Source organism: Vombatus ursinus, unplaced genomic scaffold, assembly GCF_900497805.2.
Source record: "Vombatus ursinus unplaced genomic scaffold, bare-nosed wombat genome assembly UNPS02005659.1, whole genome shotgun sequence".
NCBI lineage: Eukaryota > Metazoa > Chordata > Mammalia > Diprotodontia > Vombatidae > Vombatus > Vombatus ursinus.
Window position 1 is genome coordinate 10683045 of NW_020945437.1, and position 25963 is coordinate 10709007.

A 25963-nucleotide genomic window follows, 5' to 3' on the forward strand; every position below is an offset into this window, starting at 1 on the left:
ACTATACTATACTATACTATACTATACTATACTATACTATACTATACTATACTATACTATACTATACTATACTATACTATGCTGGCTTCTGAGAGGCTCTCAGGAACCAACAAGGGCCATCAGACCATACTTTGATACCCACGTGGTGGATCAACTATCTTTTTTCTCAAGATGTCTTCCCATGTGTGTGTGTATATATATATGTGTGTATATATATATATAATATATATATATAGCAATAATATCTTTCCTGAGCTCCAGTCTTGCATCAACTTATTGTTGATTGAATATTTCCAATTGGATATCACATAGGAATCTCAAACTCAACACATCAAAACCAGAATATGTTATCTTTCTTCAAAAGTCCTTTTCCTCTTCCTAACTTTCCTATTTCTGTCAAGAGTACCATCATGATTCTAGTGGCCCATGTTCATAACTTCTGTAATATTCTCAACTCCTTAACCCTCATATTCAATTAGTAGAGCAGTCTTGTTGATTACACCTCTACAACATCTCTCATCTCTATTCTATTCTACACACACACACACACACACACACACACACACACACAGAGTTACCTATATAGATCAGTTCCTTCTTGCTTTTAGCCTCAACTCTTATAGTAAGAGTACTCTATATAAGTAACATATAAAATCGTCTTCCTACTTCCTCCACAGGAATCAGTCCTCCACAGAGCTATCAAAATGGCATACTTAAAACAAATATCTTTCTGTCTCACTGTCCTACTCAAATAGCTCCAATGACTCCCTAGTACCTTTAGGATAAAATCCAAACTCTTTTCTTTGAACCTTCATGACCTTCATACTATGGTTTCAGGAAGTGGTCTACCTGAGACAAGGTGGAAGAAACTCCTACAATTGAAAGAGCAGTGGTCTTAGTGAATGAGACCTGAATTTAAGTCCTTACTCTCATTATTAGGTTTGTGATCCTGGGCACATCACTCAACTGCCCTGTTGTCTCTGTTTCCTCACCTATAAAATGGGTAGATAATATTCTATCTAATAAGGTTATACACAAGGCAAAAAACAAAAACAAAAGCAAGGCAACCTCCAGAAGCAAGGAGTGTGTTTTTGAGTTGTCATCTCTAGCTTTCTTCTTTCTTATATGGAAAATGAGGAGGTTGAACTAGATGTCCTTTAAATTCATTTATGATGCTATTATCTAAACCAGAGAAGTCAAATGCATGAACCAAGCAGTAAAATTCTGAAGTGCCTTGAAAACAGATCAAAATGTAATGGTGAAATGTTTAATAAAATAAAAATACAATACAACATAGATAATGTTTTTGGTTTTCTAAGTCAGTATACTACAGGGATCCATTTCTATTTGAGTTTGACCCCACTGGCAAGGACTTTAAGTCATAGTTCTTTCTTCCGGAACCAAAAAGATTAAGTCTAATTTCTTTTGTCCATGATAGCTCTGCAAAAAAAAAAAAAAAAATGACAGTCCTTTCTTCCTTCTCTCTCCTCCAAAGATTTCTCTTCTCCAGGCCTAGTGCTTTCAGGAACTTTTCTTCTTCATTTCTGTTTCCCCTCATCACCTTTGCACCTGCTTCAGTTTGCCAATGATACTTTAAAATGGAATATTCAGTATGGAATACAATACTCTACATGCATCTTCCTTATTTTAGGCACTAAGCTCCAATTAACCTGACCTAAGATTTCACTATGGAACAAGAAATGATTGTCTAATTTCCATATTAGCTGATCTAGATAGGAAAAGAAATTGGCCAATTATTTATTGAGCACTAGTTCTAAACTTCTCTAAGTTCTCTGAGGGACAGTAGAAAAGAAGAAGACAGGGGCAACTAGGTGGCACAGTGGCTAGAGCTCTGGCCTTGCAGTTAGGAGGACCTGAGTTCAAAACCAGCCTCAGACACTTGACAGTTACTAGCTGGGTGACCCTGGGCAAGTCACTTAACCCCAATTGCCTAACCAAAAAAAAAAAAAGAAGAAGAAGAAGAAGAGGACATTTTCTTTGCCCTTATACATGCGTAATATATGTTGAATGGCAACTTTATAAATATGAATGTAAATTCAGAATCTTTATAACCAGCTTTCAGGTAAGTTGTTGAAAGACTAGAGCTCAGGAGAGACTAGAACTAGATATATACAGCAGAAGACATCTTGAGAAAAATTAATTTCTCATAACAAAAAGGACATTCAGCCTTCTCAATTCACAAATATTATAAAATGCTCTTGAAGAAAAAATGACACTGAATTTGGAGCTAGTCAGTCAGTAAACATTTTTTAAGCACCTACTATATTCCAGGCACTGCTGGGGATTCCAAATAGACAAAAGAGAGCGCCTGACAGTGAGAAGCTCAACATTGATTAGGATCTTGGTTCAAAACCCATATTCTCTACTTATCTGTATGACTTTAAAGATAAAAGATAAAATTTGTGGCTCTTGAGTTCATCCTCAAATTAAGGCACCTGGAATATAAATTCCTTTGATTAAGGATTATGTTGGGGGTGGGGAACCTGTGGCCTAGAGGGCACATGTGGCCCTCTAGGTCCTCAAGTGTGCCCCTTGGACAGAATCCAAACTTCACAGAACAAATGCCCTTAATAAAAGGATTTGTTCTGTAAACCTGGACTCAGTCAAAAGGCCACACCTGAGGACCTAGAAGGCCACATGTGGTTTGGAGGCTGCAGATTTCCCCACCCCTGGATTATGTCATTGGCTGTATTTATAGCCCCCAGTTCCTAACATAATGCCTAGAACATAATAGGCGCTTATTGGTTGATGGATTCTTTGGACTAAATGATCTCTAAATGATTATTAAATCACTGGATCAAAGATTTAGAATTATTTTTAGATGATTTATCTTTACTTCTTCATAAGGTCATAAAAAACTCAAAACTCTTATACTCTTACATATAGTTTTGCCTTATACATTGTAATGATAAAGAATGTAAAGCAAAAAGGTTAACTCTTTACGGCCAGAGACAAGACTTGAGCGTGATTGTCCCAACCTACTGGACCAGGTTTTTCCCACCAGATTAGGTCACTTCCTTCCTAGTGTTGTTGTTCAGTGGCTTCAGTCATATATGACTCTTCACAACCCCATTTGGGGTTTTCTTGGCAAAGACACTGGAGTGGTTTGCCATTTCCTTCTCCAGCTGATTTTACAGATGAGGAAACTGCGGCAAGCATGGTTAAATGACTTGCCCAGGGTTATCCAACTAGTAAGTGTCTGAGGCCAGATTTGAACTCAGGAAGATGAGTTTTCCTGACCCTAGGCCTGTCATTCCATCTACTCTGCCACCTAGCTGCCCAACTTCCTTACAAATAAATCACTGCAGCAGATAGGAATCTGGTTTGTTTATTGATAGAAAAGCTGATACAAACACACTCAGTGTGCTAGCTCAATGTCCACTAACAAACACCTGATCATGAGGAAAATTTTAAAGCTAATATATTTTAGGAAAGAAAACACAAGAAAGTCTACCTCAAAGGGTTATTATGTGTATCAATGAGATAATGTACATAAAAGCCAACATTAATAATTATTTTATTATAACTTAGTTCTGGGTCCATCTCACTTCAGAAAAGTGAATTTGGTGACTTGATAACTACTCATATTTGTTGAATGCTTTAAGCCCTATGAAGTCTTTTCATCATTGCAGTCAATTATGAAGCCCATTTTATAGGTAAGGAGACAGAAACAGCAAGGCACTTCAGTGATTTGCCCAGGATCAGACGGCTAATAAGTGTCAGAGTTAGATCTCAAACTCAGATCTTCTGCCACCATGACCAGTGCTTCTTCAACTACAGTAGGCTGACTCTGAGAAAGCTTTCTTCTAATTTTCTCAGATGACCCCTTCCTGTGGCTTATCTTTGTTTCCCCTGGATCACAGGGATGTCACTGTAGACCAGTACTGGGATGAGCTCTTTTCTCGTACTGGCTGAGAATGATGGAAAAGAGAGAAATCTAAATTTAGCAATATTTGGTTCTGGGTCCTTGTACCACTAGAATTTTAACTTAGCTGTGTGTTAATCATCTTCTTTGTGAGGTTTCTTTCCCAGAAATATCATTATCCCACCAACCCAACCCACCTCTCAATTTTTTGTTGGGGGTGGGGGACAACTCATTGACTTAATATTATTTTCACAGACCTTATTCTTCTGACTAGTTTCTGTCTTCTAAAATATAGCACGGGGAATGACACGTGCATTATTCCATTCTCTCTGCCCCCACACTCAAGTTCCCTGCCCCCGGCAACTATAGAGGAGTCATTAGAACTGTCAGCAAGGAGTCAAAACTGTGGTAGGAAGAGAGAAAGAGCGCGAGCACATGCCAAGCCTAGATGTGGAACACAGGCTGACTCAAAAGTTAGCTCCTCTTGAAGTTGATTGATTTGTTTGCCCTTTTGGCCCCAGTTAAAACCAATGTTATTTAAATTCACTTTCTGAAATAAAAATACAAATAAATATTTTCTAAGTGCCTATTCTATACCCTAGAGAACAAATGGGTTGGGCACAGTTAAAAAATTTTTAAAAACAATTTGTTCTAATAATATTATGACTTTAGATCACACTGCTTTCCAAGTGACACAGATCTTTGGTAATCTCACTTATCAAATTTCATCTATGCCTTTTGCTTCTTACACCACAGTTATTTCTCAATATCCCTCCCTCTACTATAACAAAGGAAAGCAGGCAACTGGAACCAATTGATGCAGCAGTTACTTCTGCGAGTCTCAGCAACATTCTGTTCCTGAAGTCCCCTGTCTCTCTATAGAAGGAAGGAAACATTCATTTATTAAGAAGCTACTATGTGCCAGGCACTATGCTAAGGGCTTTACAAATATTACCTCCTTTGATCCTTCCAACAACCTTGAAAGATATGTGGTAATACTATTCCCATTTCCAGTTAAGGAATCTGGGACAGACAAAAGTTAAGTGACTTGCCCAGGATCACACAGCAAGTATCTAGGGCAGAATTTCAACTGAAGTTTTCCTAAATCCAAATCTGGCCTCTATCCACTTCACCACCTAGTTACTTGCCTCCTATAGAGAGGAGCAAAGTATATTTTATCACCTTTTCTCTACCACCAAGATTAGTCATGTCACTTAATCTGTTTTTACCTGATTTTAATGTTTTTATTTTCATTACTGTGATAATCATATTTGTTCTTATTCTGCTTTCTTTACTTTGCATCAATTTATGCAGGTCTTCCTAATGTTTCTTTGAGTTCCTCATATTTATCACTTATTACAACATAATATTCCATCTCATTCATATACAACAATTTATTCAGAACTTCTTATTCAGTGAGTATCTATTTTGTATCCAAATGTTTGCTACCATGAAAAGTACAATTATTATTATATGTGCATATGTGTGTGTGTGTACACGTACCCATATCCATATTATTTATGTGTATATATACCTATCTCTCATTCTTTGACCTCCTGGAGTCCATTGACAAAAGTATTGAAGAATATGATGAAAAGGATTGAAGAATATGAGCACCTTAGTTACTTTTCTCACATAATATAAAACTTCAGTAAACTTACTTTTGAGACACCATTTATTTTGTGGCTTTGTCTTTGTGCTTATATCACAGTACTTCATTTTTCTGTAAAGCAATCTTTACTTTGAATAGCATCCATGGATTGAAAATTGGGGGTGACCTCAGACATTTTCTAATCCCACCCACTAATTTGACCAAAGAGAATATTTGATTTCAAGATCAATGCAAAATGACTACCTCTTTCCTGGTTCTACCACTGAATGACTTGGTTTCTTTACTGAAATCATGTCCTCCCTTTTTTTTTCTATCTCAAAATAGAAGATGTTTTATTATCCCTCCACAAAACATACAAGGTCCAAATAAATGCAGCTTCCATGAATGAATATATTGCTAAGGTTGGCAGAAGCTGCTTTGTTTTATCAGCACTATCAAACTGTTGGCAGGTTTGGTCAAAATGCACTCAACAGTAAGATGTATTTGGCTGCAACCTATGATTTCTGTTCACATCAAGTTACAGAAACTTTAAATTCAACTAAACCTTAGAGATCATCTAATAACATTCATTTCTTTCAAAGATAAGGGTACTGAGGCTCACAGGATATGAGGATGTGATGCAAGTTCAGGTAGCATGTTAGTGGCAGAGCAAGTCCTAGATGCCCTGACCAGGGCCCTTTCCCTTTCCACTACCATTGAAAGTGCTTTTCATGTTGAATCTGTCCAGTCCTTAGCCAGGTGTGTGTGTGTGTGTGTGTATGTGTGTGTGTATATATATATATATATATATATATATGTGTGTGTGTGTGTGTGTGTGTGTGTATACATATAGGTAGATACACACACACATATGTAACATACACACATATACCCACATACATATACATGTGTATGTGTATGTGTGTGTGTGTGTGTATGTAAGAAGGGTGGGGAAGAGTCAGGAGATAGGCCCTCTGGGTGGATTATTTGTGCCAAACTTACAAGAGGATCACGAAGAATAGATAGATGTGGCTGGATTGGAGTCATCATTATTGTAGGAATATCAACACTATGAGATCCACTGATAGATATATCAGAGTAATGATACATTGGATTATCATAATAAACAATAAAATCAAATATTTTTAATTGGGGAGGATGTTAAAAAGAACATCACAGTTCAAATTTCAGGAATTCATTATGACTTTATATTTCACTCATTGTTCATTCATCATGCTTCCAACATGGAAGCCAGAGCTTATCTGTATATTAACTATAGGGGCAGAAAGAATTGAAAATATAGTATTGACATGAAGAACATTAGCCAGTATCAGAGTGAAATACTATCTTTATGTATTATTTTACTTTTGATAACTGAGACACAAATTATAAATAATTCTTTTTCTTTAGTATGTAAGCTCCTTATGAGCAGGGACCATATCTGTTTTTGACTTAGCATTTCCAGCACCTAGGACAGGGCTTTAAACATAGGAAAAGATAAACGTACAATGCATTACATTCATTATGCAGCCTGGTTTAGCTTTTCACCATTTCTTTCAGCAGTATTATTGCAAGTACTTCCAAAAAATAAACTACAGTTTTTTAAATGGTAGATACTCTTGTGGAAAGAACATTGGACTACAAGTCAGAACACCTATGTTCTAGCATTTTGAACCAATGGAAAAGAAAATTAGTTCTGGGTTCTAGAGGTCCTGAGTTTGAATCCCAGCTCTGTCCTGGGATATCTATTTGACCCTTAGTAAATCTTCTAAGTTTGCTTGACCTCAGTTTCCTGGTATGTAAAATTAACAGGTTATGCTTAATGACCTCTAATTCCTCTGACCGTAATCTATGATTCTATATCAGAACACTTGCCCTGTTTTCTTAGGCAAGATGCTTCACCCTTTGGGCCTCAGTTTCTCCCTCTGTAAATTGAACAGGTAAGACTAATTCATAATAGTAACTCAAGTTTATATAATGATCCATCTCTGGAGCAGTGGGTAGAATGCCGGGCCAGGAGTCAAGAAGACTCATCTTCCTTAGTTCAAATCTGGCCTCAGATACTTAGTAGCTGTGTGACCCTGGGCAAGTTGCTTAACCTTGTTTGCCTCAGTTTCTATAGCTGTAAAATGAGCTAGAAAAGGATATGGCTAAACAGCTCCAGCATTTTTGCAAGAAAACCCTACAAGGGGTCATAAAGAGTTGGACACAACTGAAAATGAATGAATAATGGTTTGCAAAATACTTGGCACACTGTATCTTATTTGCTACTTGCAACAACCTTGTACATTCAGTACTGTTGTTATCCTCATTTTACAAAGGAAGAAACTGAGACTCAGGAAACTAAGTGACTTGTCAAGGATCACATAGCAAATAAGTGTCTCAGCAAGAACCTGTTCCTTCCTGATGACAAGTGCACATCACTCTATCCCCTATACCATATTTCCTCTCAAGCATACTAACACACCACGATTCAAAACCTGTTAAATAATATCACATCCTGTCCCTTTGTAGATTGGCCTTTACCCTAACTCCCAAGGAAGGGCGAATGGGTGTGGTTTCATTTTGCTGTTCTGTGTCCTTTATTTAGGCTTTTTCAGCAATCATTTGAAGTATATTTAAGTGTGGAATGGGGAAGCTAAATGGGCCTGAATTAATGTTTCATTCTCTTCTCTTTTGAAAAGCAGGTTGAGCCCAGGGGTTACATGAACTGAAGTATCATGAACTAGAAATTTCTTTAACCTTATAATGCTGTTGTCCCAACAGTGACAGAAAACAGGCTTCATGCAGCTTTAAACAGGGGGAATTGTATTTCTGGAATCACACAGCATTTTATGGTTATTTAATATGTCACTCATGGATGCAGAGGGGCTTCTGCTCCTGAATCATCTCCCTCCATGCTCTGAGCTATTCTTTCATAATTAATATTTGTATTTCCCATATGCACATGTTGCCCAAAGGAAATTTTCTCTAAAAGAATTTCAGAAGAGCATAGTCTTGCACTACAATTTACTTAGTTATCTATGCTTACTATTTTGCTAGCCCAAATGATGCAGGAGCATCTTTTTAAAAGCTTGCTTCTTAAAATTGGTCATTTGTTCCTTGGGCAGACACTTCCAGGTCAAAGAGAGTTCACTGCAATATATACTGGGCATTTACTGCCCTGTATCCCATCTGTCTTTGTTAAATCACTGGAATAAATAGGCATGTTTACTTGCACACTGCTAATTCTCATTTGGACAGAAATTCATGTCATCCCCTGGTCCGTATGATGGTCCAATTACAGTTGATAAAATTGGATTATCTTTAATTAGTGGATCTGTCTCCTAGTCCAGCAGTCTGGTTAGACATATTTACCTTTAAATGTAATGACCTCAGACTTGCCGAGTTAAATGTCACCTCTGAGGAAAAGTGACTTTAAAAAAATCCTTTATACCCATGAAAGTACAAAAACAATTTCAATAAGGTATTGTAATGAAGCTTAATTAAAGTTTGCTAAGGACTTTGAGATCTCTGGAGGAGAAGAACAAAAGACAAGCAAAATATTATTTTCATTAAAGACCATATATGGCTGACACACTATGATGATTAAAACAGAAGTCCTCCAGTGTTTCATTTTGTTTGCAATGAGCACTCCTTTGCAGAAAGAATAAATACCTTGTGCTAAGAGGCCCAGTAGTTGCACTGTAGGTAAAGAGCTTGTGATGTCGTGCAAGAGATGTGTATGGAAAATCTCTCAATTTTGCTGTGAGACATACATAACAGTAAAGAATTCTGATTGATTTCTGTCAAATGACTAGTGTATGGATAAGAGTCTGACTTTTGAGAGAGGGCCTGCAGGAGGAAGGGCTATGTCTTCCTAGTAGATGCCAGTGGCCCTTTGAACAATGATACCTGCCTTTGAAGAACTGGAGAAATACCCCTTGGCTAAATGGAATTGGAAAAAGCCCAACACATCATTCCATGACATTCTCATTCTGGGAGAGATTGTGCTGTCACAGTGCATCGATGTGGGAGGCATCCAGGAATCACAGGGAGACACTGGAAGAGTTGGAAGCTCTCTAAGGCTTAATTTGACCCGGTCATTCCTTCTAGTATTTCTTTCTTGATCTTGGATAAAGGAAAAGAAGGGTGACTTTCTTCATTGCTCTTCTTGGCCAATGCATGTTGTTCTACTCCTCCCAATACTGCTGCCCTCAAATACTGGCCTTGGTTCCATTCCTCAAAGAAAGAGATTGTTCCCATTGCTGAGTGAGTGTGGGAAGGGAGAGAAGTCCTAGAGATAAAGATGATTGGAGCCACTATCTGTCTCCTTCAATTCAGGGCTATTCAAACTGTTTTTTATTCTTCCTGTTGGAAACACCTTTACTCCAGATCCTAAAGGTAATTCTCAATAAGGTATGTGAGAGGAGAGTGTGGGGAGAGAAAACGTAGATCAGAGGCTCTCAAACTGGGAAGATCTTGGAAGTCATTGCATATAGGCCATGACCCTTCATTTTATACATGAGAAAATTGAACTTCAGAAAACTAAAGTGACTATATCAAGGTCACTCTGCTTATACATTGTAGTAAATTTTATAACTCAGAACTCTAGAGCCAGTGCTCTTTTCACAGGTAAATATCAAGATTGTCTGAATGCCAGGCAGAGTGTTTGACATTCAATCAATGGGCAATAGGTAGCTGATGGATGGAGAGAGATGGATAGATAGATAGATAGATAGATAGAGATTATAGATAGATAGGCAGACAGATACACATACATATGTATGTAGTGAGTGAAATACACACTTTACTCATTACTCATATATGTTTATATGTATGTATATATATATATATATGAGAGGGGAGGAATGTGTGTGTATATACATACATATGTAATAGATATATATGTGTATGCACATATATACAGAGATATATAATATATGTATGCATGAGTATATATGATATGCATGTATATATATTATGTATATACACATACGTTTGCACAGCAGAGTGATGTGATTAGATCTGTTCAGTAGAAAGATTATTCTGGCAGCAGGATGTAGGATGGGTTGGTCAAGAGTGAGAGTGGAGGTAGGAACCCATGGTAGGAGAGAACTGTAATTTTTTTTTTAGATGAGTGATAATTAAGACCTTTTCTAGGGTAGTTACAGTGGGAGTTATGAGGAAGCAACATATCTAAGCAAGGTTGTAAACATATAATTGGCAGGCTTCTGCAGCCATTTGGATTTAGTGGCATAGGATTTAGACCTAGAAGAGACATCAAAGCCCACCTAGTTTAACCCCCTCATTGGACAGATGAGAAACTGAGATTCAAGCAGGCCAGATGATTAGCTAAAGGTAACTCAAATCCTGTTAGAAGTGAAGGAAGGAACTCTCTTCCCTTGACCTCTCCTAGGTAATCATTTAAAATGGTGAGGTACTCTCTTGATCCAGAGAACCCCACAAAATCATGCAAGTCAAGGGGTTCAAATCTCTAGGTTCACTTCAAGAACACCCATGAAACAGCCCATGCTATCAAGGGCATGCATATCCGAAAAGCTACCAAGTATTTGAAAAATGTCACACTGAAGAAACAATGTGTTCCCTTCGGCAATATAATGGTGGAGTTGGTAGGTGTGCTCAGACTAAGTAGTGGGGTTAGACACAAGGTCATTGGCCCAAAAAGAGTGCTGAATTTTTGCTGCATATGCTTAAAAATGCAGAAAGTAACACAGAAGGGTTTGGATTTGGATTCTCTTGTCATTGAGCATATCCAAGTTAACAAGGCTCCTAAAATGCAACAGCATACTTACAGGGCTCATGGTCGAATCAACCCATACATGAGTTCTCCTTGCCATATTGAGATGATACTTACTGAAAAGGAACAAATTGTTCCTAAAACTTCCTAAGAGGAAGTTGCTCAAAATAAAAAGATATCCCAGGAGAAACTGAAGAAACAAAAGCTTATGGTATGGGAGTAAATATGATATTGGAATGAAAATAAAAGTGAAATAAAAACAAACAAATAAAAAAAGTGAAGGAAGGAGAAGAGCCAATAGCACACCAAAGTTTTGAATGTGGAAGACCAGATGAATTGTAGTGCCCTTAGAAAACCACTAAAGCCAGTACTACTAAAGTCAGAATGAGGACTATTTGCAGAGGAAAATATAAGTTTTGGCCTTGTTGGACATGGTGATTTATTTTGAGATTCTAGTAGGACATTCTTATGGCTACTTCTCAGCTAGTAACCTCCAAAGTAGGGGACAGGAAGGGTACCTTGGGCAGGGAGGCTGTGAGATATCCACAAGGAGGCCTGTCTTTACCCTATGGGATATGTGATCAATCTCTCAAGAAGTAGGAAGATGAGTTGCATCCCACCTTCCCCATGATAACCAATAAGTTGGGCTTGTCTCTAGTAGAACTGAAATTATCCTTTACTCATTACTATCCAGCACTCCCCACTTCACCACTCCCACTACTGTTCCATATATGAACATTCCCCCTTCTAAGCCAGAAATTGGCTCCTAGAAGAAGTTATGATTCAAGCCCAACTATGGCAGCTGAATAGGTGTGATTCAGAAAATTCCATTCCCCTTCCCTCTAACATACACACATTCCAAGCCCTAGCATACCTTTCAGGAAATACACCGTATTTGTAGTGGTAGTGATAAAAAAAAAAAGTTTGGCAACTGCTCCTCTAAACAATTAGAGAAGTAGGTCTGGAGCTCAAAAGAGAAGAGAGTGGTAAAAATATAGATTTGGGAGTTATCTACATAGGAGTGATCCTTGAAACTCTGGGTGGAAGTGAAAAAAAAGGAGTGTAGAGAGAAGAAACTTCTGCTTCTGAAATCTTCACTTTTCTTCTCATTTAGTTTTCTCTAAGTCGTGAGCTTAACTTTAAAAGTGAGTCAAAATCATTTCTTCAACTTTGAGTTAGTGAAACTGTGGTTGAGAAGAAAAGGAAAGAAAAAATTTTCTTTAAACATTTTTCCACCAAAAAAAATGCTACCATTACTGAAAATGCCACGTGTTTCTTCTCCACATTCAGTTTTGTGGTAAATCTTTTAAAGTGATTCTATCCTGTTTGGAAATCAGTTGCTTTAAATTGGATCTATTTCATATAGTTTCTTGTGAGAGAATGTTGAAATTCTGCATTTGGAAATAAGATGAGTGGATGGCAGAATTTGGTGGTTCTCTCACTTGAAAATGCCATCCTCTGAGCAGAATGTATTTGTTGTGGTGAGAGATGCGAAAGGAAATCTTCAGAATGATTCAGAGTAAGGAAAAGTTCTGTTTAAAAAACAGCCAACTCGTCAATTTCAACTGTTTTGAAAATTGCTCTATTCTGAACCAGAAGGAATTAATCAGCATTTACTACTTGAAAAATTCTGTTTTTATTACAAATCCTCTTCCTGATTGTGTGATCACTGTTTTAAGAAAACAGAACTCCCCAATTATAACTCTATAGGGACTCAGACATAATACTTTTATCCCTCTCACTCTTTTCTGTGTATCAGTGATCTCTTAAGCTAAGGTGGAAACTACTTTTACTCAACTCATTATGTGCTGCTTTATGTTGGCAATTGACTTTCTGGACAAATATCTCTCTGGGGATCAAATGCCTCTCCAGGTATGTTCCTAGTAGCATTCTCTGCTGTTGGCTAAACTGTTTCAGTCTGTGTGCATTATTTCTGGAGACAAGGAGCTCTGGAGAGAATAAGGTCACTGGTTTCACATGCAGATCTAAACACTATCTTCCATGTGGCTCCGGGCGAGAAAAGGCAGGAAACGAAATGGCCAATTTCATCGCTTCTCTCTATTGCGGGGCTTCATCAAACAAGGCTTTGCGTGCGCAAACACACACACACACACTCACTCACTCACTCACACCACGGTACAGTCTTGTAGCCCAGCTGTGTGGAGCATTGATTGCTTCTGCCTGGAGCGGGGATGCTGTCAAGTTGCTCTGTGAGTTGAGTCATCTATTGACAAAGAGCTACCAGCCAGCAGATAATGCTGTGCTGAGCTGCTGCTCCCCGCTCCCACGATGCACTGCCTGTAGCAGCTGTCAAAGGTACTGAAGGGTCCACAGAAAAGGACTTTGCAGCTGCGTGGAGAAGGGGGGTCTGGGGACCGGGGGCAAAGGGGGCTGATTTTTCTCGAAAGCTGTCCAAGGAGACTAGTGGGCATCAGTGCCACATGAACGCCTACCTTACTAAACAGCAGAGCTGCTGCGGGGGGTCGGAGGGGATGGATGCTGGCAGGACTGTGCCTACAGTGATGCGGGAAGCTCACTGTGCCTGTGGCTGGCAGAGGAACCCACAGGGGCTCGGCTATGGGGCTCAGACCATGCCGTCTTCAGGACCCGGCGGCCAACCCCCAAACAGGACCAAGCTTGTCACCCTATGGGACAGTGTGCGGAAAAGTCCACAGAAAATGGGGGCTAAGAGCAAAGGGCCATGTGGGGAGCGCTGCTCCTGCCCCCAAGGCTGGTTTAGCTCCCCAGCACAGGTGAGCCTCTTCCTTGTGACTTTTAAATGTGCCTTCGGACACATGCTTTTGGAAAGTTGTGTCCTGCTAGCATTGCCTGCAAACTTTCCTTTGCTAAGTCTTTTTTTTTTTTTGCTCATTGTAGAAAGGATGCATTCTTGGGAAATGGGAGCGTGGGGAGCAGTAGCATGTCAGTGTTCCATGTCTCATCTGGATATCATCTCTGGGTGGTCTTTGAGAATCTTTGGATGCTATGGGGCAAGGTATATGTTTTTTGGAGGGGAGTCATTTTTCACCCAGCACAACTTCTCTGACACTTTAAAATTTCTCCTTATGTTGGTATTTTATTTAACAGCACAGTGACTTTACAAATATTACCTTTCTATTCGGAAGAGCCTAGCTTCATTTCCTTTTTGATCACAGAGAGAATATGAGTTTGAATCAAGCACTCCCTCCTCTCCCCCACCCCAACACAGTCATTTTAGAGACAAAAAAAAAGTTGATTTAATTTCTTATTTCATTTTCAGTTATAATGTTATACATCTTTCGATTTGGGAGAGGAAGATTTGCTTACATTAAATGACAGATCATACTAATTAAAGGCACAATTGAAAACAGTCTTATAACACATTATTTCACTGAGAATAAAACCTGGGGACATTTCTATTATTCATAGAGCAGTGAGATAACTATTAATAATAAAAGCTTGAATACTACTTCTTTACATTAATCCACTTTTGGAACAGGTGTTGCAGAAACTCCTAATCTGGACCTTTTCTGCTTGCCCCCAAACTATTAGTATTTCACTGGAAGCTAGCTCACTCATTTTAACAAGAGTGACTCTTTACCCTAAAACCCCCTTACTCTGAAAGGGGAAAATCAACCTGCTAACTAGGATAGGAAAAAAGAATGAACTGTATCAATAGTTATTTCATAAATACACGTAATCACACACACATATATGTATATATATACATACATATACACACATGTATATACATATACATATGTGTGTAAGTGTGAGTGAGTACACATAAAAATAAAACTATATTTTATTGGATTTGCCCTTTAAAATGACCTGGAAATAGAATGATAGAATTGTGGGAGAAAAGAACCATTTCTCAATTTTAATGTGATTTTAGCATAATAGAGAACTAGGTATTGATCTTATATTAAATTTTATGGCCTAGAAGCTGGCATGCATTTTAATTCTAATAGTGGCTTCTGAAAAGTGCTTCCAAGAGTATGTCATTGATCACTAGATCTTTGGAATATACTTAGGTGGCACTGGTTCTTGATTTCCTCCCTTAATATAAGGCTTTCAGAGTAGATTGCAGTTTTTCAGCATTTTTACCTTAGACTAAGATATACTATTAAACATACCTTCAGTATTTGATTTCAATTTGAAATCAAAATGAGTCATTTAGTTAAGTGCTAGTTACTAATTATGTATCAAAGTTAATTGCAATTCCCTTTGAATGATTAGTTTCTATAATATTTAAAAAAACATTTCCTATTATTGAGGAATATATGGATATTTCCCTTTGTATTTAAAACCACATTTAGCTAAATATGTCTATATCTTTTTTATTTATAGATATAAATATACAGACAGTAATAGATTGAGATGGTAGATAGATTCATGATTTAGAAATAAACTGGTTGGAAGATTTACATCAGGTGATGAAACTGAGTTAGTTTTATATACTGCTGTTTGACACAGTAAAGGAAGTATGCTTGTCTTAATATTGCATTCCTTTTTATACTAAATGTAACATAGTTTTTATATCATACAGTGATTAAATGCATTTTTTCTTCAACTAGAACTTGCATTCGTTCATGGAACAAATCTGTTTCTACTAAAGAATCTCAGTACATTTTGTCATAAACTGAGGACATCTCTTCCCTTCAATGGTTTAACAAAGTGACCTTATCACTTCAGCTTAATTTATAGCTACTTAATGCCTTTAAATATCAAAATTGGCTGTCCATTCTGAGAGTCTTCAATGATACAGTGATAGCATGAATGAGCAATACATTGAGGCTATCCTCTTTCCCAGAGCATTGAGGGTAGGGGGAGAGATTTAAGGGGGAGTGGGGAAGGGGATGTTTACATCGCTCTAATTTATTTTCAAAACTCTTTTTTCTCCTCTCATCCACATATTTACTTGATTCCAAGTAGTGACTCTCAAACATTTTCCTATCCTGACCTTATATTTGAGGAAAAGAAGTTGAAATTGCAGAATGGTACTAAATCCATTAGAGGTCCCTATCCTTGTTTTCCAAAAAGTACCAAAAGGGTGTTTAGAAAGAGATTATTGTGTGCTACAAAGAGTACTCATTTGGGGTTTCAGAAGAATTGCACTCTAGTCTTGGGACTCTTTGGGTGAGTCATGTAACTTTTCTGCAATTCATTTCTCTCTACTGCAAAATAAGGAGGAGGAACTAGATTTCTTAGGTCCCTTCCAGAGCTAAGATACTATGATTCTCTCTGTGTATACATCTAAAATGAATCAAAACATTTTGTTTTGGAAATTTGGGGGTACTCTTTAGCATGGGTATTTTTAACAGTGTTTTTGCCATGTCTGATGAAGTATATGGACCCATTCCCAGAATAATGTTTTTTTTAATTCATAATTGAAGGAAATGCTAACTTTCATTTATAGGTTAATGAAAAAAAGATGAATATTCCCATTCAATTTCATCTACCTACACCCTGAAATCTATCCATGGACTCTCAAAGACTTAAGAACCCTTGCCTTAGGGACCTTCTTAGAGTGTTGCAAAGATGAGAATGGATTTGGTGATGCCTAATGGCATGACATCCACAGTGAAGACAAAAAAGAAGTATTAATTTATGAATGTTCAGTTACTTACAAATAATTCCTTGAATCAGGCATTTGGAGGGATGGATATAGTCATGAAGCTTATTAACCTGCTCATCGATTATATGAGATCTTGTGAGAAATATATGGCCATTACCTGCAGCTAGGAGAGCTGGTCGTGGTAATGATTTGGGGACCTTTTATGCCCCTCTACTAAACTCCCAGAATCTTAGGTTCTCAGTGTAAGTAGCACTCTCTTCATAGTATTACTGTAATTCAACATCTTTATGTTGCAAGACAACCTCAAAGATTATCAAGTTTGAGGAATACATGAACAGCCTGAACTCCCTGACCATGGTCATCCTAACATGGCCTGAAGCACTTTAGCAACAAATAACTCCCCTTGGAGGCTGTCCATTCTACTCTTGTGCTAATTATAAGAAACATTTCCCAAGTAATTAACTGAAATTTGTCCTTTTATCACTCCTCTCCCCTCCCCGCCATTGTTTCTAGTTCTTCCCTCCATAGCCTTTATTAAATTGCCTCTTTGCTGATCTGCAAAAACAGCAACTTTCTCTCCGGAAAGAAGGTTCTGTTCTGTTTGAGCAGATAGAATTTAAATAGTTATATTTATGACCATAATAACAGGCAAGCATGTGGAAAATCATTAGGTTCAAAAGACCAGTTGTGGAATAAACATCTGCTCTGAAGAAGAGTCCTCCCTCTTGTGGTAAAGTGTACTTTCTTGGCTCAGTAGTCACTGGCTATTTGGCACCCTAGCCAATATGGCTAAAGGTAGGTTGACAGCTGGGTGTATTGGAAAGGACTTTGCTCAGAGCCTAGGGGACAGACATGATTCTTGCACTTCCTATCTTGTTACAACAATGTGACATTGGGCAAGTTATTCTACTTTCCTGAGTCTCAGTTTCTTTATCTGTAAGATGAGAGGATTGGAGTAGATGACCCTTAGGGCTCCTTCTATCACTAATATTTTGTGGCTCTGAAATTAACCTTATCAATCTATATGTATATGTGTTTTAAATCTAAAGAATTCACTAGCCAAGAAGTTAATCATTGTTAATGATGTCTTGCATGAAGTTTCTACTTTGTATATTGCATATTTTCCATGTGTTACTTTAACATTGCTTCAAGTTGGGCCAAGCAACTGTCCAGCAGTTTCCTGCAGAACACCTCATTATGCTGATGTGACATTTTGTCCCTCAGAGTTCTCAGAGACTATCAACAGAGCAGAGGCAGAATGTGGTGGTGAGTTTATTGGCCCTAGAATCAGAAGATCTGAGTTCTAATCTTGACTCTCCTCTGACCTGAGGAAAATCTCTTCATTTCTCTGAGCTATAATTTCCTTAATTAGAAAATAAAGTATTTAAAATACATGATCTTTAGCAAAGGAGGCAATGTGGTACAGTAGAAGGAGTACTAGCTTTGGAGTCAGGAGGTCTGAGTTCAAGGCTTGGCTCTGTTGCTACCTGTATAAACTTACTAAGTCACACCCTCCTAAAGTCTCATTTTTATCATCTGTCAAACGAGATGACTGGATCATGGGTGGGGAACCTGCGGCCTCGAGGTCATACATGGCCCTCTAGGTACTCAAGTGTGGCCTTTTGACTGAAATTTGTCTTTGACAAATTTGTTCTGTGAAGTTTGGATTCAGTCAAAGGGCCACATTTGAGGAACTTAGAGGGCCATGTGTGGCCTCATGGCCACAGGTTCCCCACCCCTGGACTAGATGATGTCTGAGTCCAGTCTAGCTTGAAATCTATGGCCTATGAGCCCATCTAGGTCTTACATACTCTAAGTTAATGATACATTGACACATTTTTCTTAAATGTGCTTAAAAAATAATAATTGCGTATGAAACACTCATCTGAGATTCCTAAAACCCAGTAAGGGACCCTTTTCCTCTCTACAACAGTTCAGCCAAACAACTTAAAGAGTCTTACAGCTTAAATAGTAGTAATTCACATGTGTTCATGCATACAACCACACACATACACACACACACACATACACACATGTACATGTGTATATTTATATACATACACATACAAGTTGCCCCAAAAGTCTTGATGCGCTAAAGCACTATCAGCTTAAAACTGCTCTAAGACTTTTGGGATGCACTATATGACTTGAAAATCTGCAGGTACTTTATGGATATCTCACTTGAGCCTCACAGCCACCCTTTGAAGGAGAGGGCTTACTACAGGTATACTTATTCCAATTTTTACAGATAAGAAAGCTCAAGCTTACAGATGTTAACTGATTTCACTATGGTCATAGAACTTATGTGTATTGAAAGCTGTATTTGAACCTAGGCTATTCTGACTCCATCCATGGTCAGTACTCTGCCTTGTGATGCCCTCAGTATATAAGGATCTTAGTATTGCAGGAGAGTTAATTTTTAGGCTCCATTTGCTCTAGGCAAGAAAGTTCTCTTTCTGCTTTTAAGCACTGCTCCCACATAAAAAGGAAAATTCCTATTCATGAAGACTTCTATACATTAAAAATATAAGTGACTTATGAGGAGGAATGGCTTTATTCTTTTTACCTGTATCCCACAGTATGTGGCACATACTCAACACTTAATAAATACTTGATGGACTGTTTGATTGATTTATTACAGGGACAAAGGCACAGATCTATGACTGGGATGGGACAGGAGGGTTAACCACTCACTCAGTCTCCAGTGTTTGAAACTTAGGTTTTGTCCATGAGTCTTCTCTTTATTTCACCTTTCATGGGATTTTGAGTCCAAAGACCTTGATTTGAATCTTAGCCCTGCTCCTTACTCCCTGTGTGACCTTGAACAAGTCACTTAACTTCCCACAGCCCCAATTTCCTCATCTGTAAAAAATAAGGGGATTAGACTGGAACAGAGGTGGGGAAGCTGTAGCCTCAAGGCCACATGTGGCCCTCTAGGTCCTCAAGTGTGGCCCTTTGATTGAATTCAAATTTCACAGAACAAATCTCTTTAATAAAAGGACTTGTTCTACAAAACTTGGACTCAGTCGGAAGGCCACACCCAGGGACCTAGAAGGCCACATGTGGCCTCAAGCCTGCAGGTTCCCCAACCCTGGACGAGAAGTTCTCTCAGGTCCCTCCACTTTCTGAATAAAGTCATCTTGTCTTCTTCAGTGCTAATAGATATGTTGTGGGAGTTAACAGAGTCTCATGGAGAATTCCCTAACTCCTTGTTCTATCAAGAAATCTCCTGGAGAACTAAGGCCTCCTATAAGCTTGAAAAGATGGATAATTCTCTGAAAGAATTATAGATTTATTTCCTTCCCTTTTCCTTTTTACATGGACTCAAGGAATCCCATTTGAGTCAAGGAGATGTGATAGTCCTTTCCTCATCAAAGTCAAGACCTCTAGTGATTTGGAAATTGGCAATGTTCAGCTCTCAAAGTCATTTTCTTCATAAGCTTCATAAACAATCAACAAAAGCAGATAATGAGCATATAAAATTGGGGTTAAAATATTACATAAAACCTCTAGAATTTAAGATGGCAGAAATCAGTTAACATCCTTCAAACCCAAATAAAATGCATTGATTCTGTTTCTCCTTCCCGATCTCTTAAGTTCTACAGCTTCTGAGTTAACCTCCCTCCCACTTTCCCTCCCTTTCACCCTTCTTTTTTTCCTTCCTTCTTTCCTCACTCAGTTCTTCCCTCCCTCTTCCTCCTTTCCTTCCTTCCTCGTATACAATTCTCATTTTACTCATCTCATTTTGCTTCACCTCATGTAGGTCTTTCCATGCTTCTTCTGTGCTTCATATTTTATCATTTTATGGCACCATGATATTCTGTCACATGAATATATGATAATTTATTCATCTATTCTCCAGTTGTTAGAGACCAATATGTTGTGTCAAATATTTTGCACTTATATGAAACCTTTTTTATAAAATCTTATTTGTGATATTTTTAGGATAATGCCTTAGCAATGGAATTGCTGAATCCCCCAAGGTATTGAGGTCAGATTATGTTACTTCCATTTTAGAAATATCTGAGGCCTCCAAAACAACAACAACAACAACAAGAAAACCTACCTGAAGCTTCAGCATCCCTTGGTCTTTGGAGATCCCTGATAAGGAAATAGTAACCCTGTTATGTTGGTATTTTGAAAACCAGTCAGTCATTTATTATAAATGCCAAGTTTTCCTAGTTGGAGAAATATATTCAATGCATACTTCCATCTTCCATTAGCACACCATTTTTCTTTGCTGAATTGTAGTGAAACCACAGAATCATAGGAATTAGAGCTATAAAGAATCTTAGAGCTCACCTCCACTAACCCCCTCATTTTATAGAAAAGAAAATTAAGACCAAATGATATTAGGTTGCTCTGGGTTTGGCAGGTTAGGCAGGTACTATGACCCTATGTGCAAATTTGTTTTGAGAGATTATGATGTAGTGGAATGAGCATGAGAATGCAAACCAGTATAACAGAGTTTAAACCTTGACTCTAGCAAGCCTCAGTTTCTTGATTTGTAAAATAGAATGATAACACACTACTACCTGTCTCATAGGATCACTGTGAGGAAAACATTTAGCAAAGCTTAAAATGCTAGGTAAATGCTTAGGTTTATGCATCATTCTCACAAATAAAACATATCGTTAATCACTTAGTTTTGAATGATGCTACTTTGCTACGCTTTTTAAAAAGAGTTTCATTGAATTTTTTTGGTAGTGATTATTTATGCCCTTTACCTGTTTTATAATCTGGTGGAGCACAGGAATCATGCCTTGGCTAAGCTGATTATGTCGCATAATTCCTAGTGTGCTGTTCTACATGTAGTAGAAACTTGAATGAGGTCTGCTGAATCACATTGGACTGGACACATATCATTGTCCTTATCCAAAAAGATATTGACTTTTCTTCTTGACTGAGTCACAAAATATCCATGCTAACTTCCATTGTAAGCCTCCTCCATGAACCCTTCTAAGACCACTCCAGCAAGCAATTATCTCTCCATATCCTTACCTTAGAGTTGATATTATCTACATCATTCATTTGCTACTAATTGCATGCAGTAAGAGAGTAGAATGGGTCCTGCTTCATGGAATCAGAGGACCTGTGTTCAGAAAGCCATGTTGGCTACTTATTTGTGTCTCAACTTCAGAAATAGATACGATTCCATTTGTCTTGTTGTTGCACCCTAAGGACCACTGGACCTTATGATCTGACTTGTAGATGAAACTTCCTGTGTTTTATCTCTTTATTTGACTGTGAATCCTTTAAAAGGAAGGACTTTCTTACACTTTTAATTGTATACCTAGGGCTTAGTACAGTATTTTGAACTTAGTATGAACTTAATAAACACTTTTTTTCTTTTTTTAAGTTTTATTGATGTCTTTTCTTTTTTATATCATCAGAATTTTCCCCACTATTCCCTCCCCCTTCCTTCCAAAGAGCTCTCCCACATTATGGATAATATTAAAGACAAAAAAGAAGAAAATAAGAGGAACACAATTGATTGTTTTTTTTAAATTCCAAAAACAAGGGCAGTGTGCAACAGTTGTGAACCCCCACCTCCACAAAGGGGTGTTTGGGTGCTTATAGTTCTTCAGTCATGCATTATCTTTATAATTTTTCTGCATTGTGGTTTGTGTGTGTGTGTTTGTAATTTACATTGTTGTAGTTACTACATATATTGTTTTCTTGACTCTGCTTACTTCCCTCTGCATCTGTTCATAGAGGTCTTTACATGTTTCTGTGTATTCATAATACACATCATTTCTTATAGCATAGAAATATTGCATTACATTCATATACCACAATTTGTTTACCCATTCCTCAGTTGATGGCCACCACAAAAAGTTCTGCCATTAATATTTTGGTGTGTATGGGAACTTTCTGCTTATCAGTGGATTCATTGGGGTATAAGCCTAGTAACAGAATTTTTGGGTTAAAGGATATGGATAGTTTATTAATTTTATTTGCATAATTACAAATTACTTTCCAAAATGGCTATATCAATTCACAGCTCCACCAGCAGTGCATTATTGTGCCTATCTTCTGACAATTCCTCCAACATTGACTATTAACATGTTTGATCATTTTGCCAGTTTTCAGTGTGTGAGATGAAACTTCAGGGCTGTTTGGTTTTGCATACTTTTTATAGTGATTTGGAGCATTCTTTTGTGTAGATGTGAGTACTTTGCAATTCTTTTGAGAATTGTTTGGTCATATGTTTTCACAATTTTTCTACTGGGGAATGGCTTAGTTAGGTACATATATACATATATACATATACATATATATGTGTGTGTGTGTGTGTGTGTGTGTAATTGTTTATGTATTTTAGATGACAAAGATTTGTCCCATTCAGCCACTTCCCTGTTTATCATAGATGCATTTATTTTGTCTATGTCGAAACATTTAGATTTCATGTCCTTGAAGTTTTCTATTTTATCTTTTGAAGACGTTTCTATCACTTGTTTGATTAAGAATACATCTCCTGGAGCAACTAAGTGGCACAGTGGATAGGGTAACAGTCCTAGAATCAGGAGGACTTGAGTTCAAATCCAGCCTCAGACACTTACTAGCTGTATGACGCTGGGCAAGTCTCTTAACCCCAATTGCCTCCAAAAGAAAAGAAAGAAAAGAAAATTACATCTCCTCTCCACAGTTGTGAGAGCTACATGGTCTATTGCTCTTCTGATATTTTTTTTGGTAAAATGAGCTTTAATATTAAGGTCACATATCCAATGTACTGAGGAATGTAATGTAAGGTATTTGTCTAAACCTTATTTCTGCTTTCCAGTAATAAACACTTTTTCATTCATTCTTTTTTAATCATTCTGTGTGACTTTGGGCAAGTTGCTTCCTCTCTCTGGATCTCAATGAGAGTATGTTACATAAGATGACTTCTAAGGTCCCTTCTCGATCTAAAACTGTGATCCTAAGCCTACCTTGGGTTGTCTGTCTTATATTTATCCATGCTTTATTTGACTTGTATTATTATTTTATTCTACATGTGACTCTTCTGTCTCTTGTCTGATATTACTTCTCCCTCTTAAAGGAAGCAGTTTTACATATATAATTGGGGTTAAGTGACTTGCCCAAAGTCACACAGTTAGTAAGTGTTATGTGTTTGAGTTGGATTTGAACTCGGGTCCTCCTGACTCCAGGGCTGGTGCTCTATCCACTGCGCCACTTAACTGCCCCAATAATTTCTTTTTGCAATACTACTGCTCCCTACATAGCAGTAAGTATTATGGAATTCCATTAACTCCTACTATATGTCTGATACTGAGTTACCTGCTAGGAATACAAAGACAAAAATGAAAATCTTCTCTCAAGGAGCTTCCATTTGAAGGTAGCAGTGTGGTACAATGACAAGAGCATAGGCTATGGAATCAGGGCCCTGGATTCAAATCCCAACTGAGATATTTAATAAGTATATAACTTACACTAAGTTTTTCAGCCCTACTTTTCTCCTGTTTAAAATAAGAATGATAATATTTCCACTACTTGCCTTATATAATTGTTAGAAAATTCAAACGAAAGAATATGTGTAAGAAGTACTGGAAATTTTTTAAATATTGTCTAGATGGAATAAATAATCTTATTTTATTTCTGTCATCTCCTACAGTACCAACCATGGTGTCTAGAATCATAGATTTCAACCTGAAAGGAATTATAATCATAATTTATCTAATTCAGTGCCCTTCTTTTATAAATAAGGTAACCAAGACCCAGAGAGATCAAGTGAGTTGTCCAAAGTCACACAGATAGGAAACAACAAAACTGAGATTTGAACTCAGGCACTCTGACTCAGAGCTCATTCCATTATACTTCCCCTGTCTCAAACTCAGCTTTCTCAATTGTAAAATGGATGAGTTGACCCTAGTGATCACTAATGTCTCTTACAAATCTGACTTTTGAGGATTTCTATGAGGGAAAAGATCATGTCTTCTCTGTTCATAGCAATGCTTTTCAGTGCCTAATACAGTGGCCTCTTCCCTAGAGGTCCCTTGATTTTGACTAACTGGCTCCAAAAACAGTATTTGTGTTCTGTTTCATGATGAAACTTGCCATGGTAATCACTGTTTATGAATGTGGTGCTGAAGTCATTTGGGTCATGCCATTTCATCAATGAAAGGTTTTTGATGAGAAGAGGCTCAGGGAAAATGGGATGATATACACTTTGATTGTCTAAATTCGTAATCATTCATTCTCCAGGAGACATGTGACAGTATGATGAAATGTGATTTTATAATTAGTTTCAGCACTAGCTCCCCAATACTGCCTGACTTTCTCTCCCATCATTTTCATCATTAGATAGAAAGTACTGCAGACTACTCTAGTTGGCGATGCCTCATTAAAAAGTAGTGTCAGGCAAGTTTTCCAGTTTCTTCCAATGGGTTGTGCTGTGGTAGGGCAGTGACCTACATTGTTTGTTGCAGTTTTCAATTAAATGTTGATGCCTTAAAAGAAAAAAACAAAACTCTATCAGTAATCTGGTTGCTTAAATTACATTTCAGACTTACCAGAAAATGTTGAGAATACAAAATATCAAGATTCAGACAAGGTGAAAATTTCTTCATTGAATTTAGATCTGAAGGTGGCTTTAAAAGCCCTCTAATCTCTTAGAAGTTATCTAATGGAATTCCTCCGCACACTTTTTTTTTTTACAGTTGAGGAAACTGAGTTTAGCACAGGGGCAATGATTTACACAAACATCATTGCAAGTAAATGGGATTTGAAGATAGGTTTTCTGATTTTAAACCTAATGCTCTTTCCACTATAATATGTTGTCTCTTGTAAAAAATACAGATGTCTATTCCATTAAGTTAGATACCTTTTTTGCCTTCTGCATGAGTAATTCTTAACCTCAATTCAAGGCCCAGTTTCATAAGATCATATATTTAGTATTGAGAGACACCTCAATATGACTTCCTTCCCATCCTCCTGTTTAGAGATGAGAAAACTGAAGCTGAGAGAGGTGAACTTGACTTTGGTCACATAGCTAGTAAATGTCAGAGGTAAGAACAATCAATAATTAAACATTTACTTTTTACATAGCACCTAATGTGTACCAGACACTGTGTTAAGGGCTAAAGATACAAAAAGAGGCAAAAGATAGTCACTTTCTTAAAAGGATTACAATCTAATAGGAGAGACAACATGCAAATAAATATAGGTAACCATACTGGAGTATGGTTT

General features: G+C 37.6%; 1 protein-coding gene across 2 annotated transcripts in view; it reads left to right on the forward strand.

Moving 5' to 3' along the window:
- Positions 1–25963, forward strand: part of DLG2 (discs large MAGUK scaffold protein 2) — a 1559742-nt gene that overhangs the window by 500671 nt on the left and 1033108 nt on the right. The window contains exon 1 of one of the 2 annotated variants that reach the window (XM_027848243.1): positions 13659–13970. The exons of the other annotated variant lie outside the window; for it this stretch is intronic. Coding sequence (XP_027704044.1) covers positions 13659–13970 — 312 coding nt within the window. Of the gene's footprint in view, positions 1–13658; positions 13971–25963 lie in introns of those variants that run through there. 2 annotated transcript variants of the gene reach the window in all.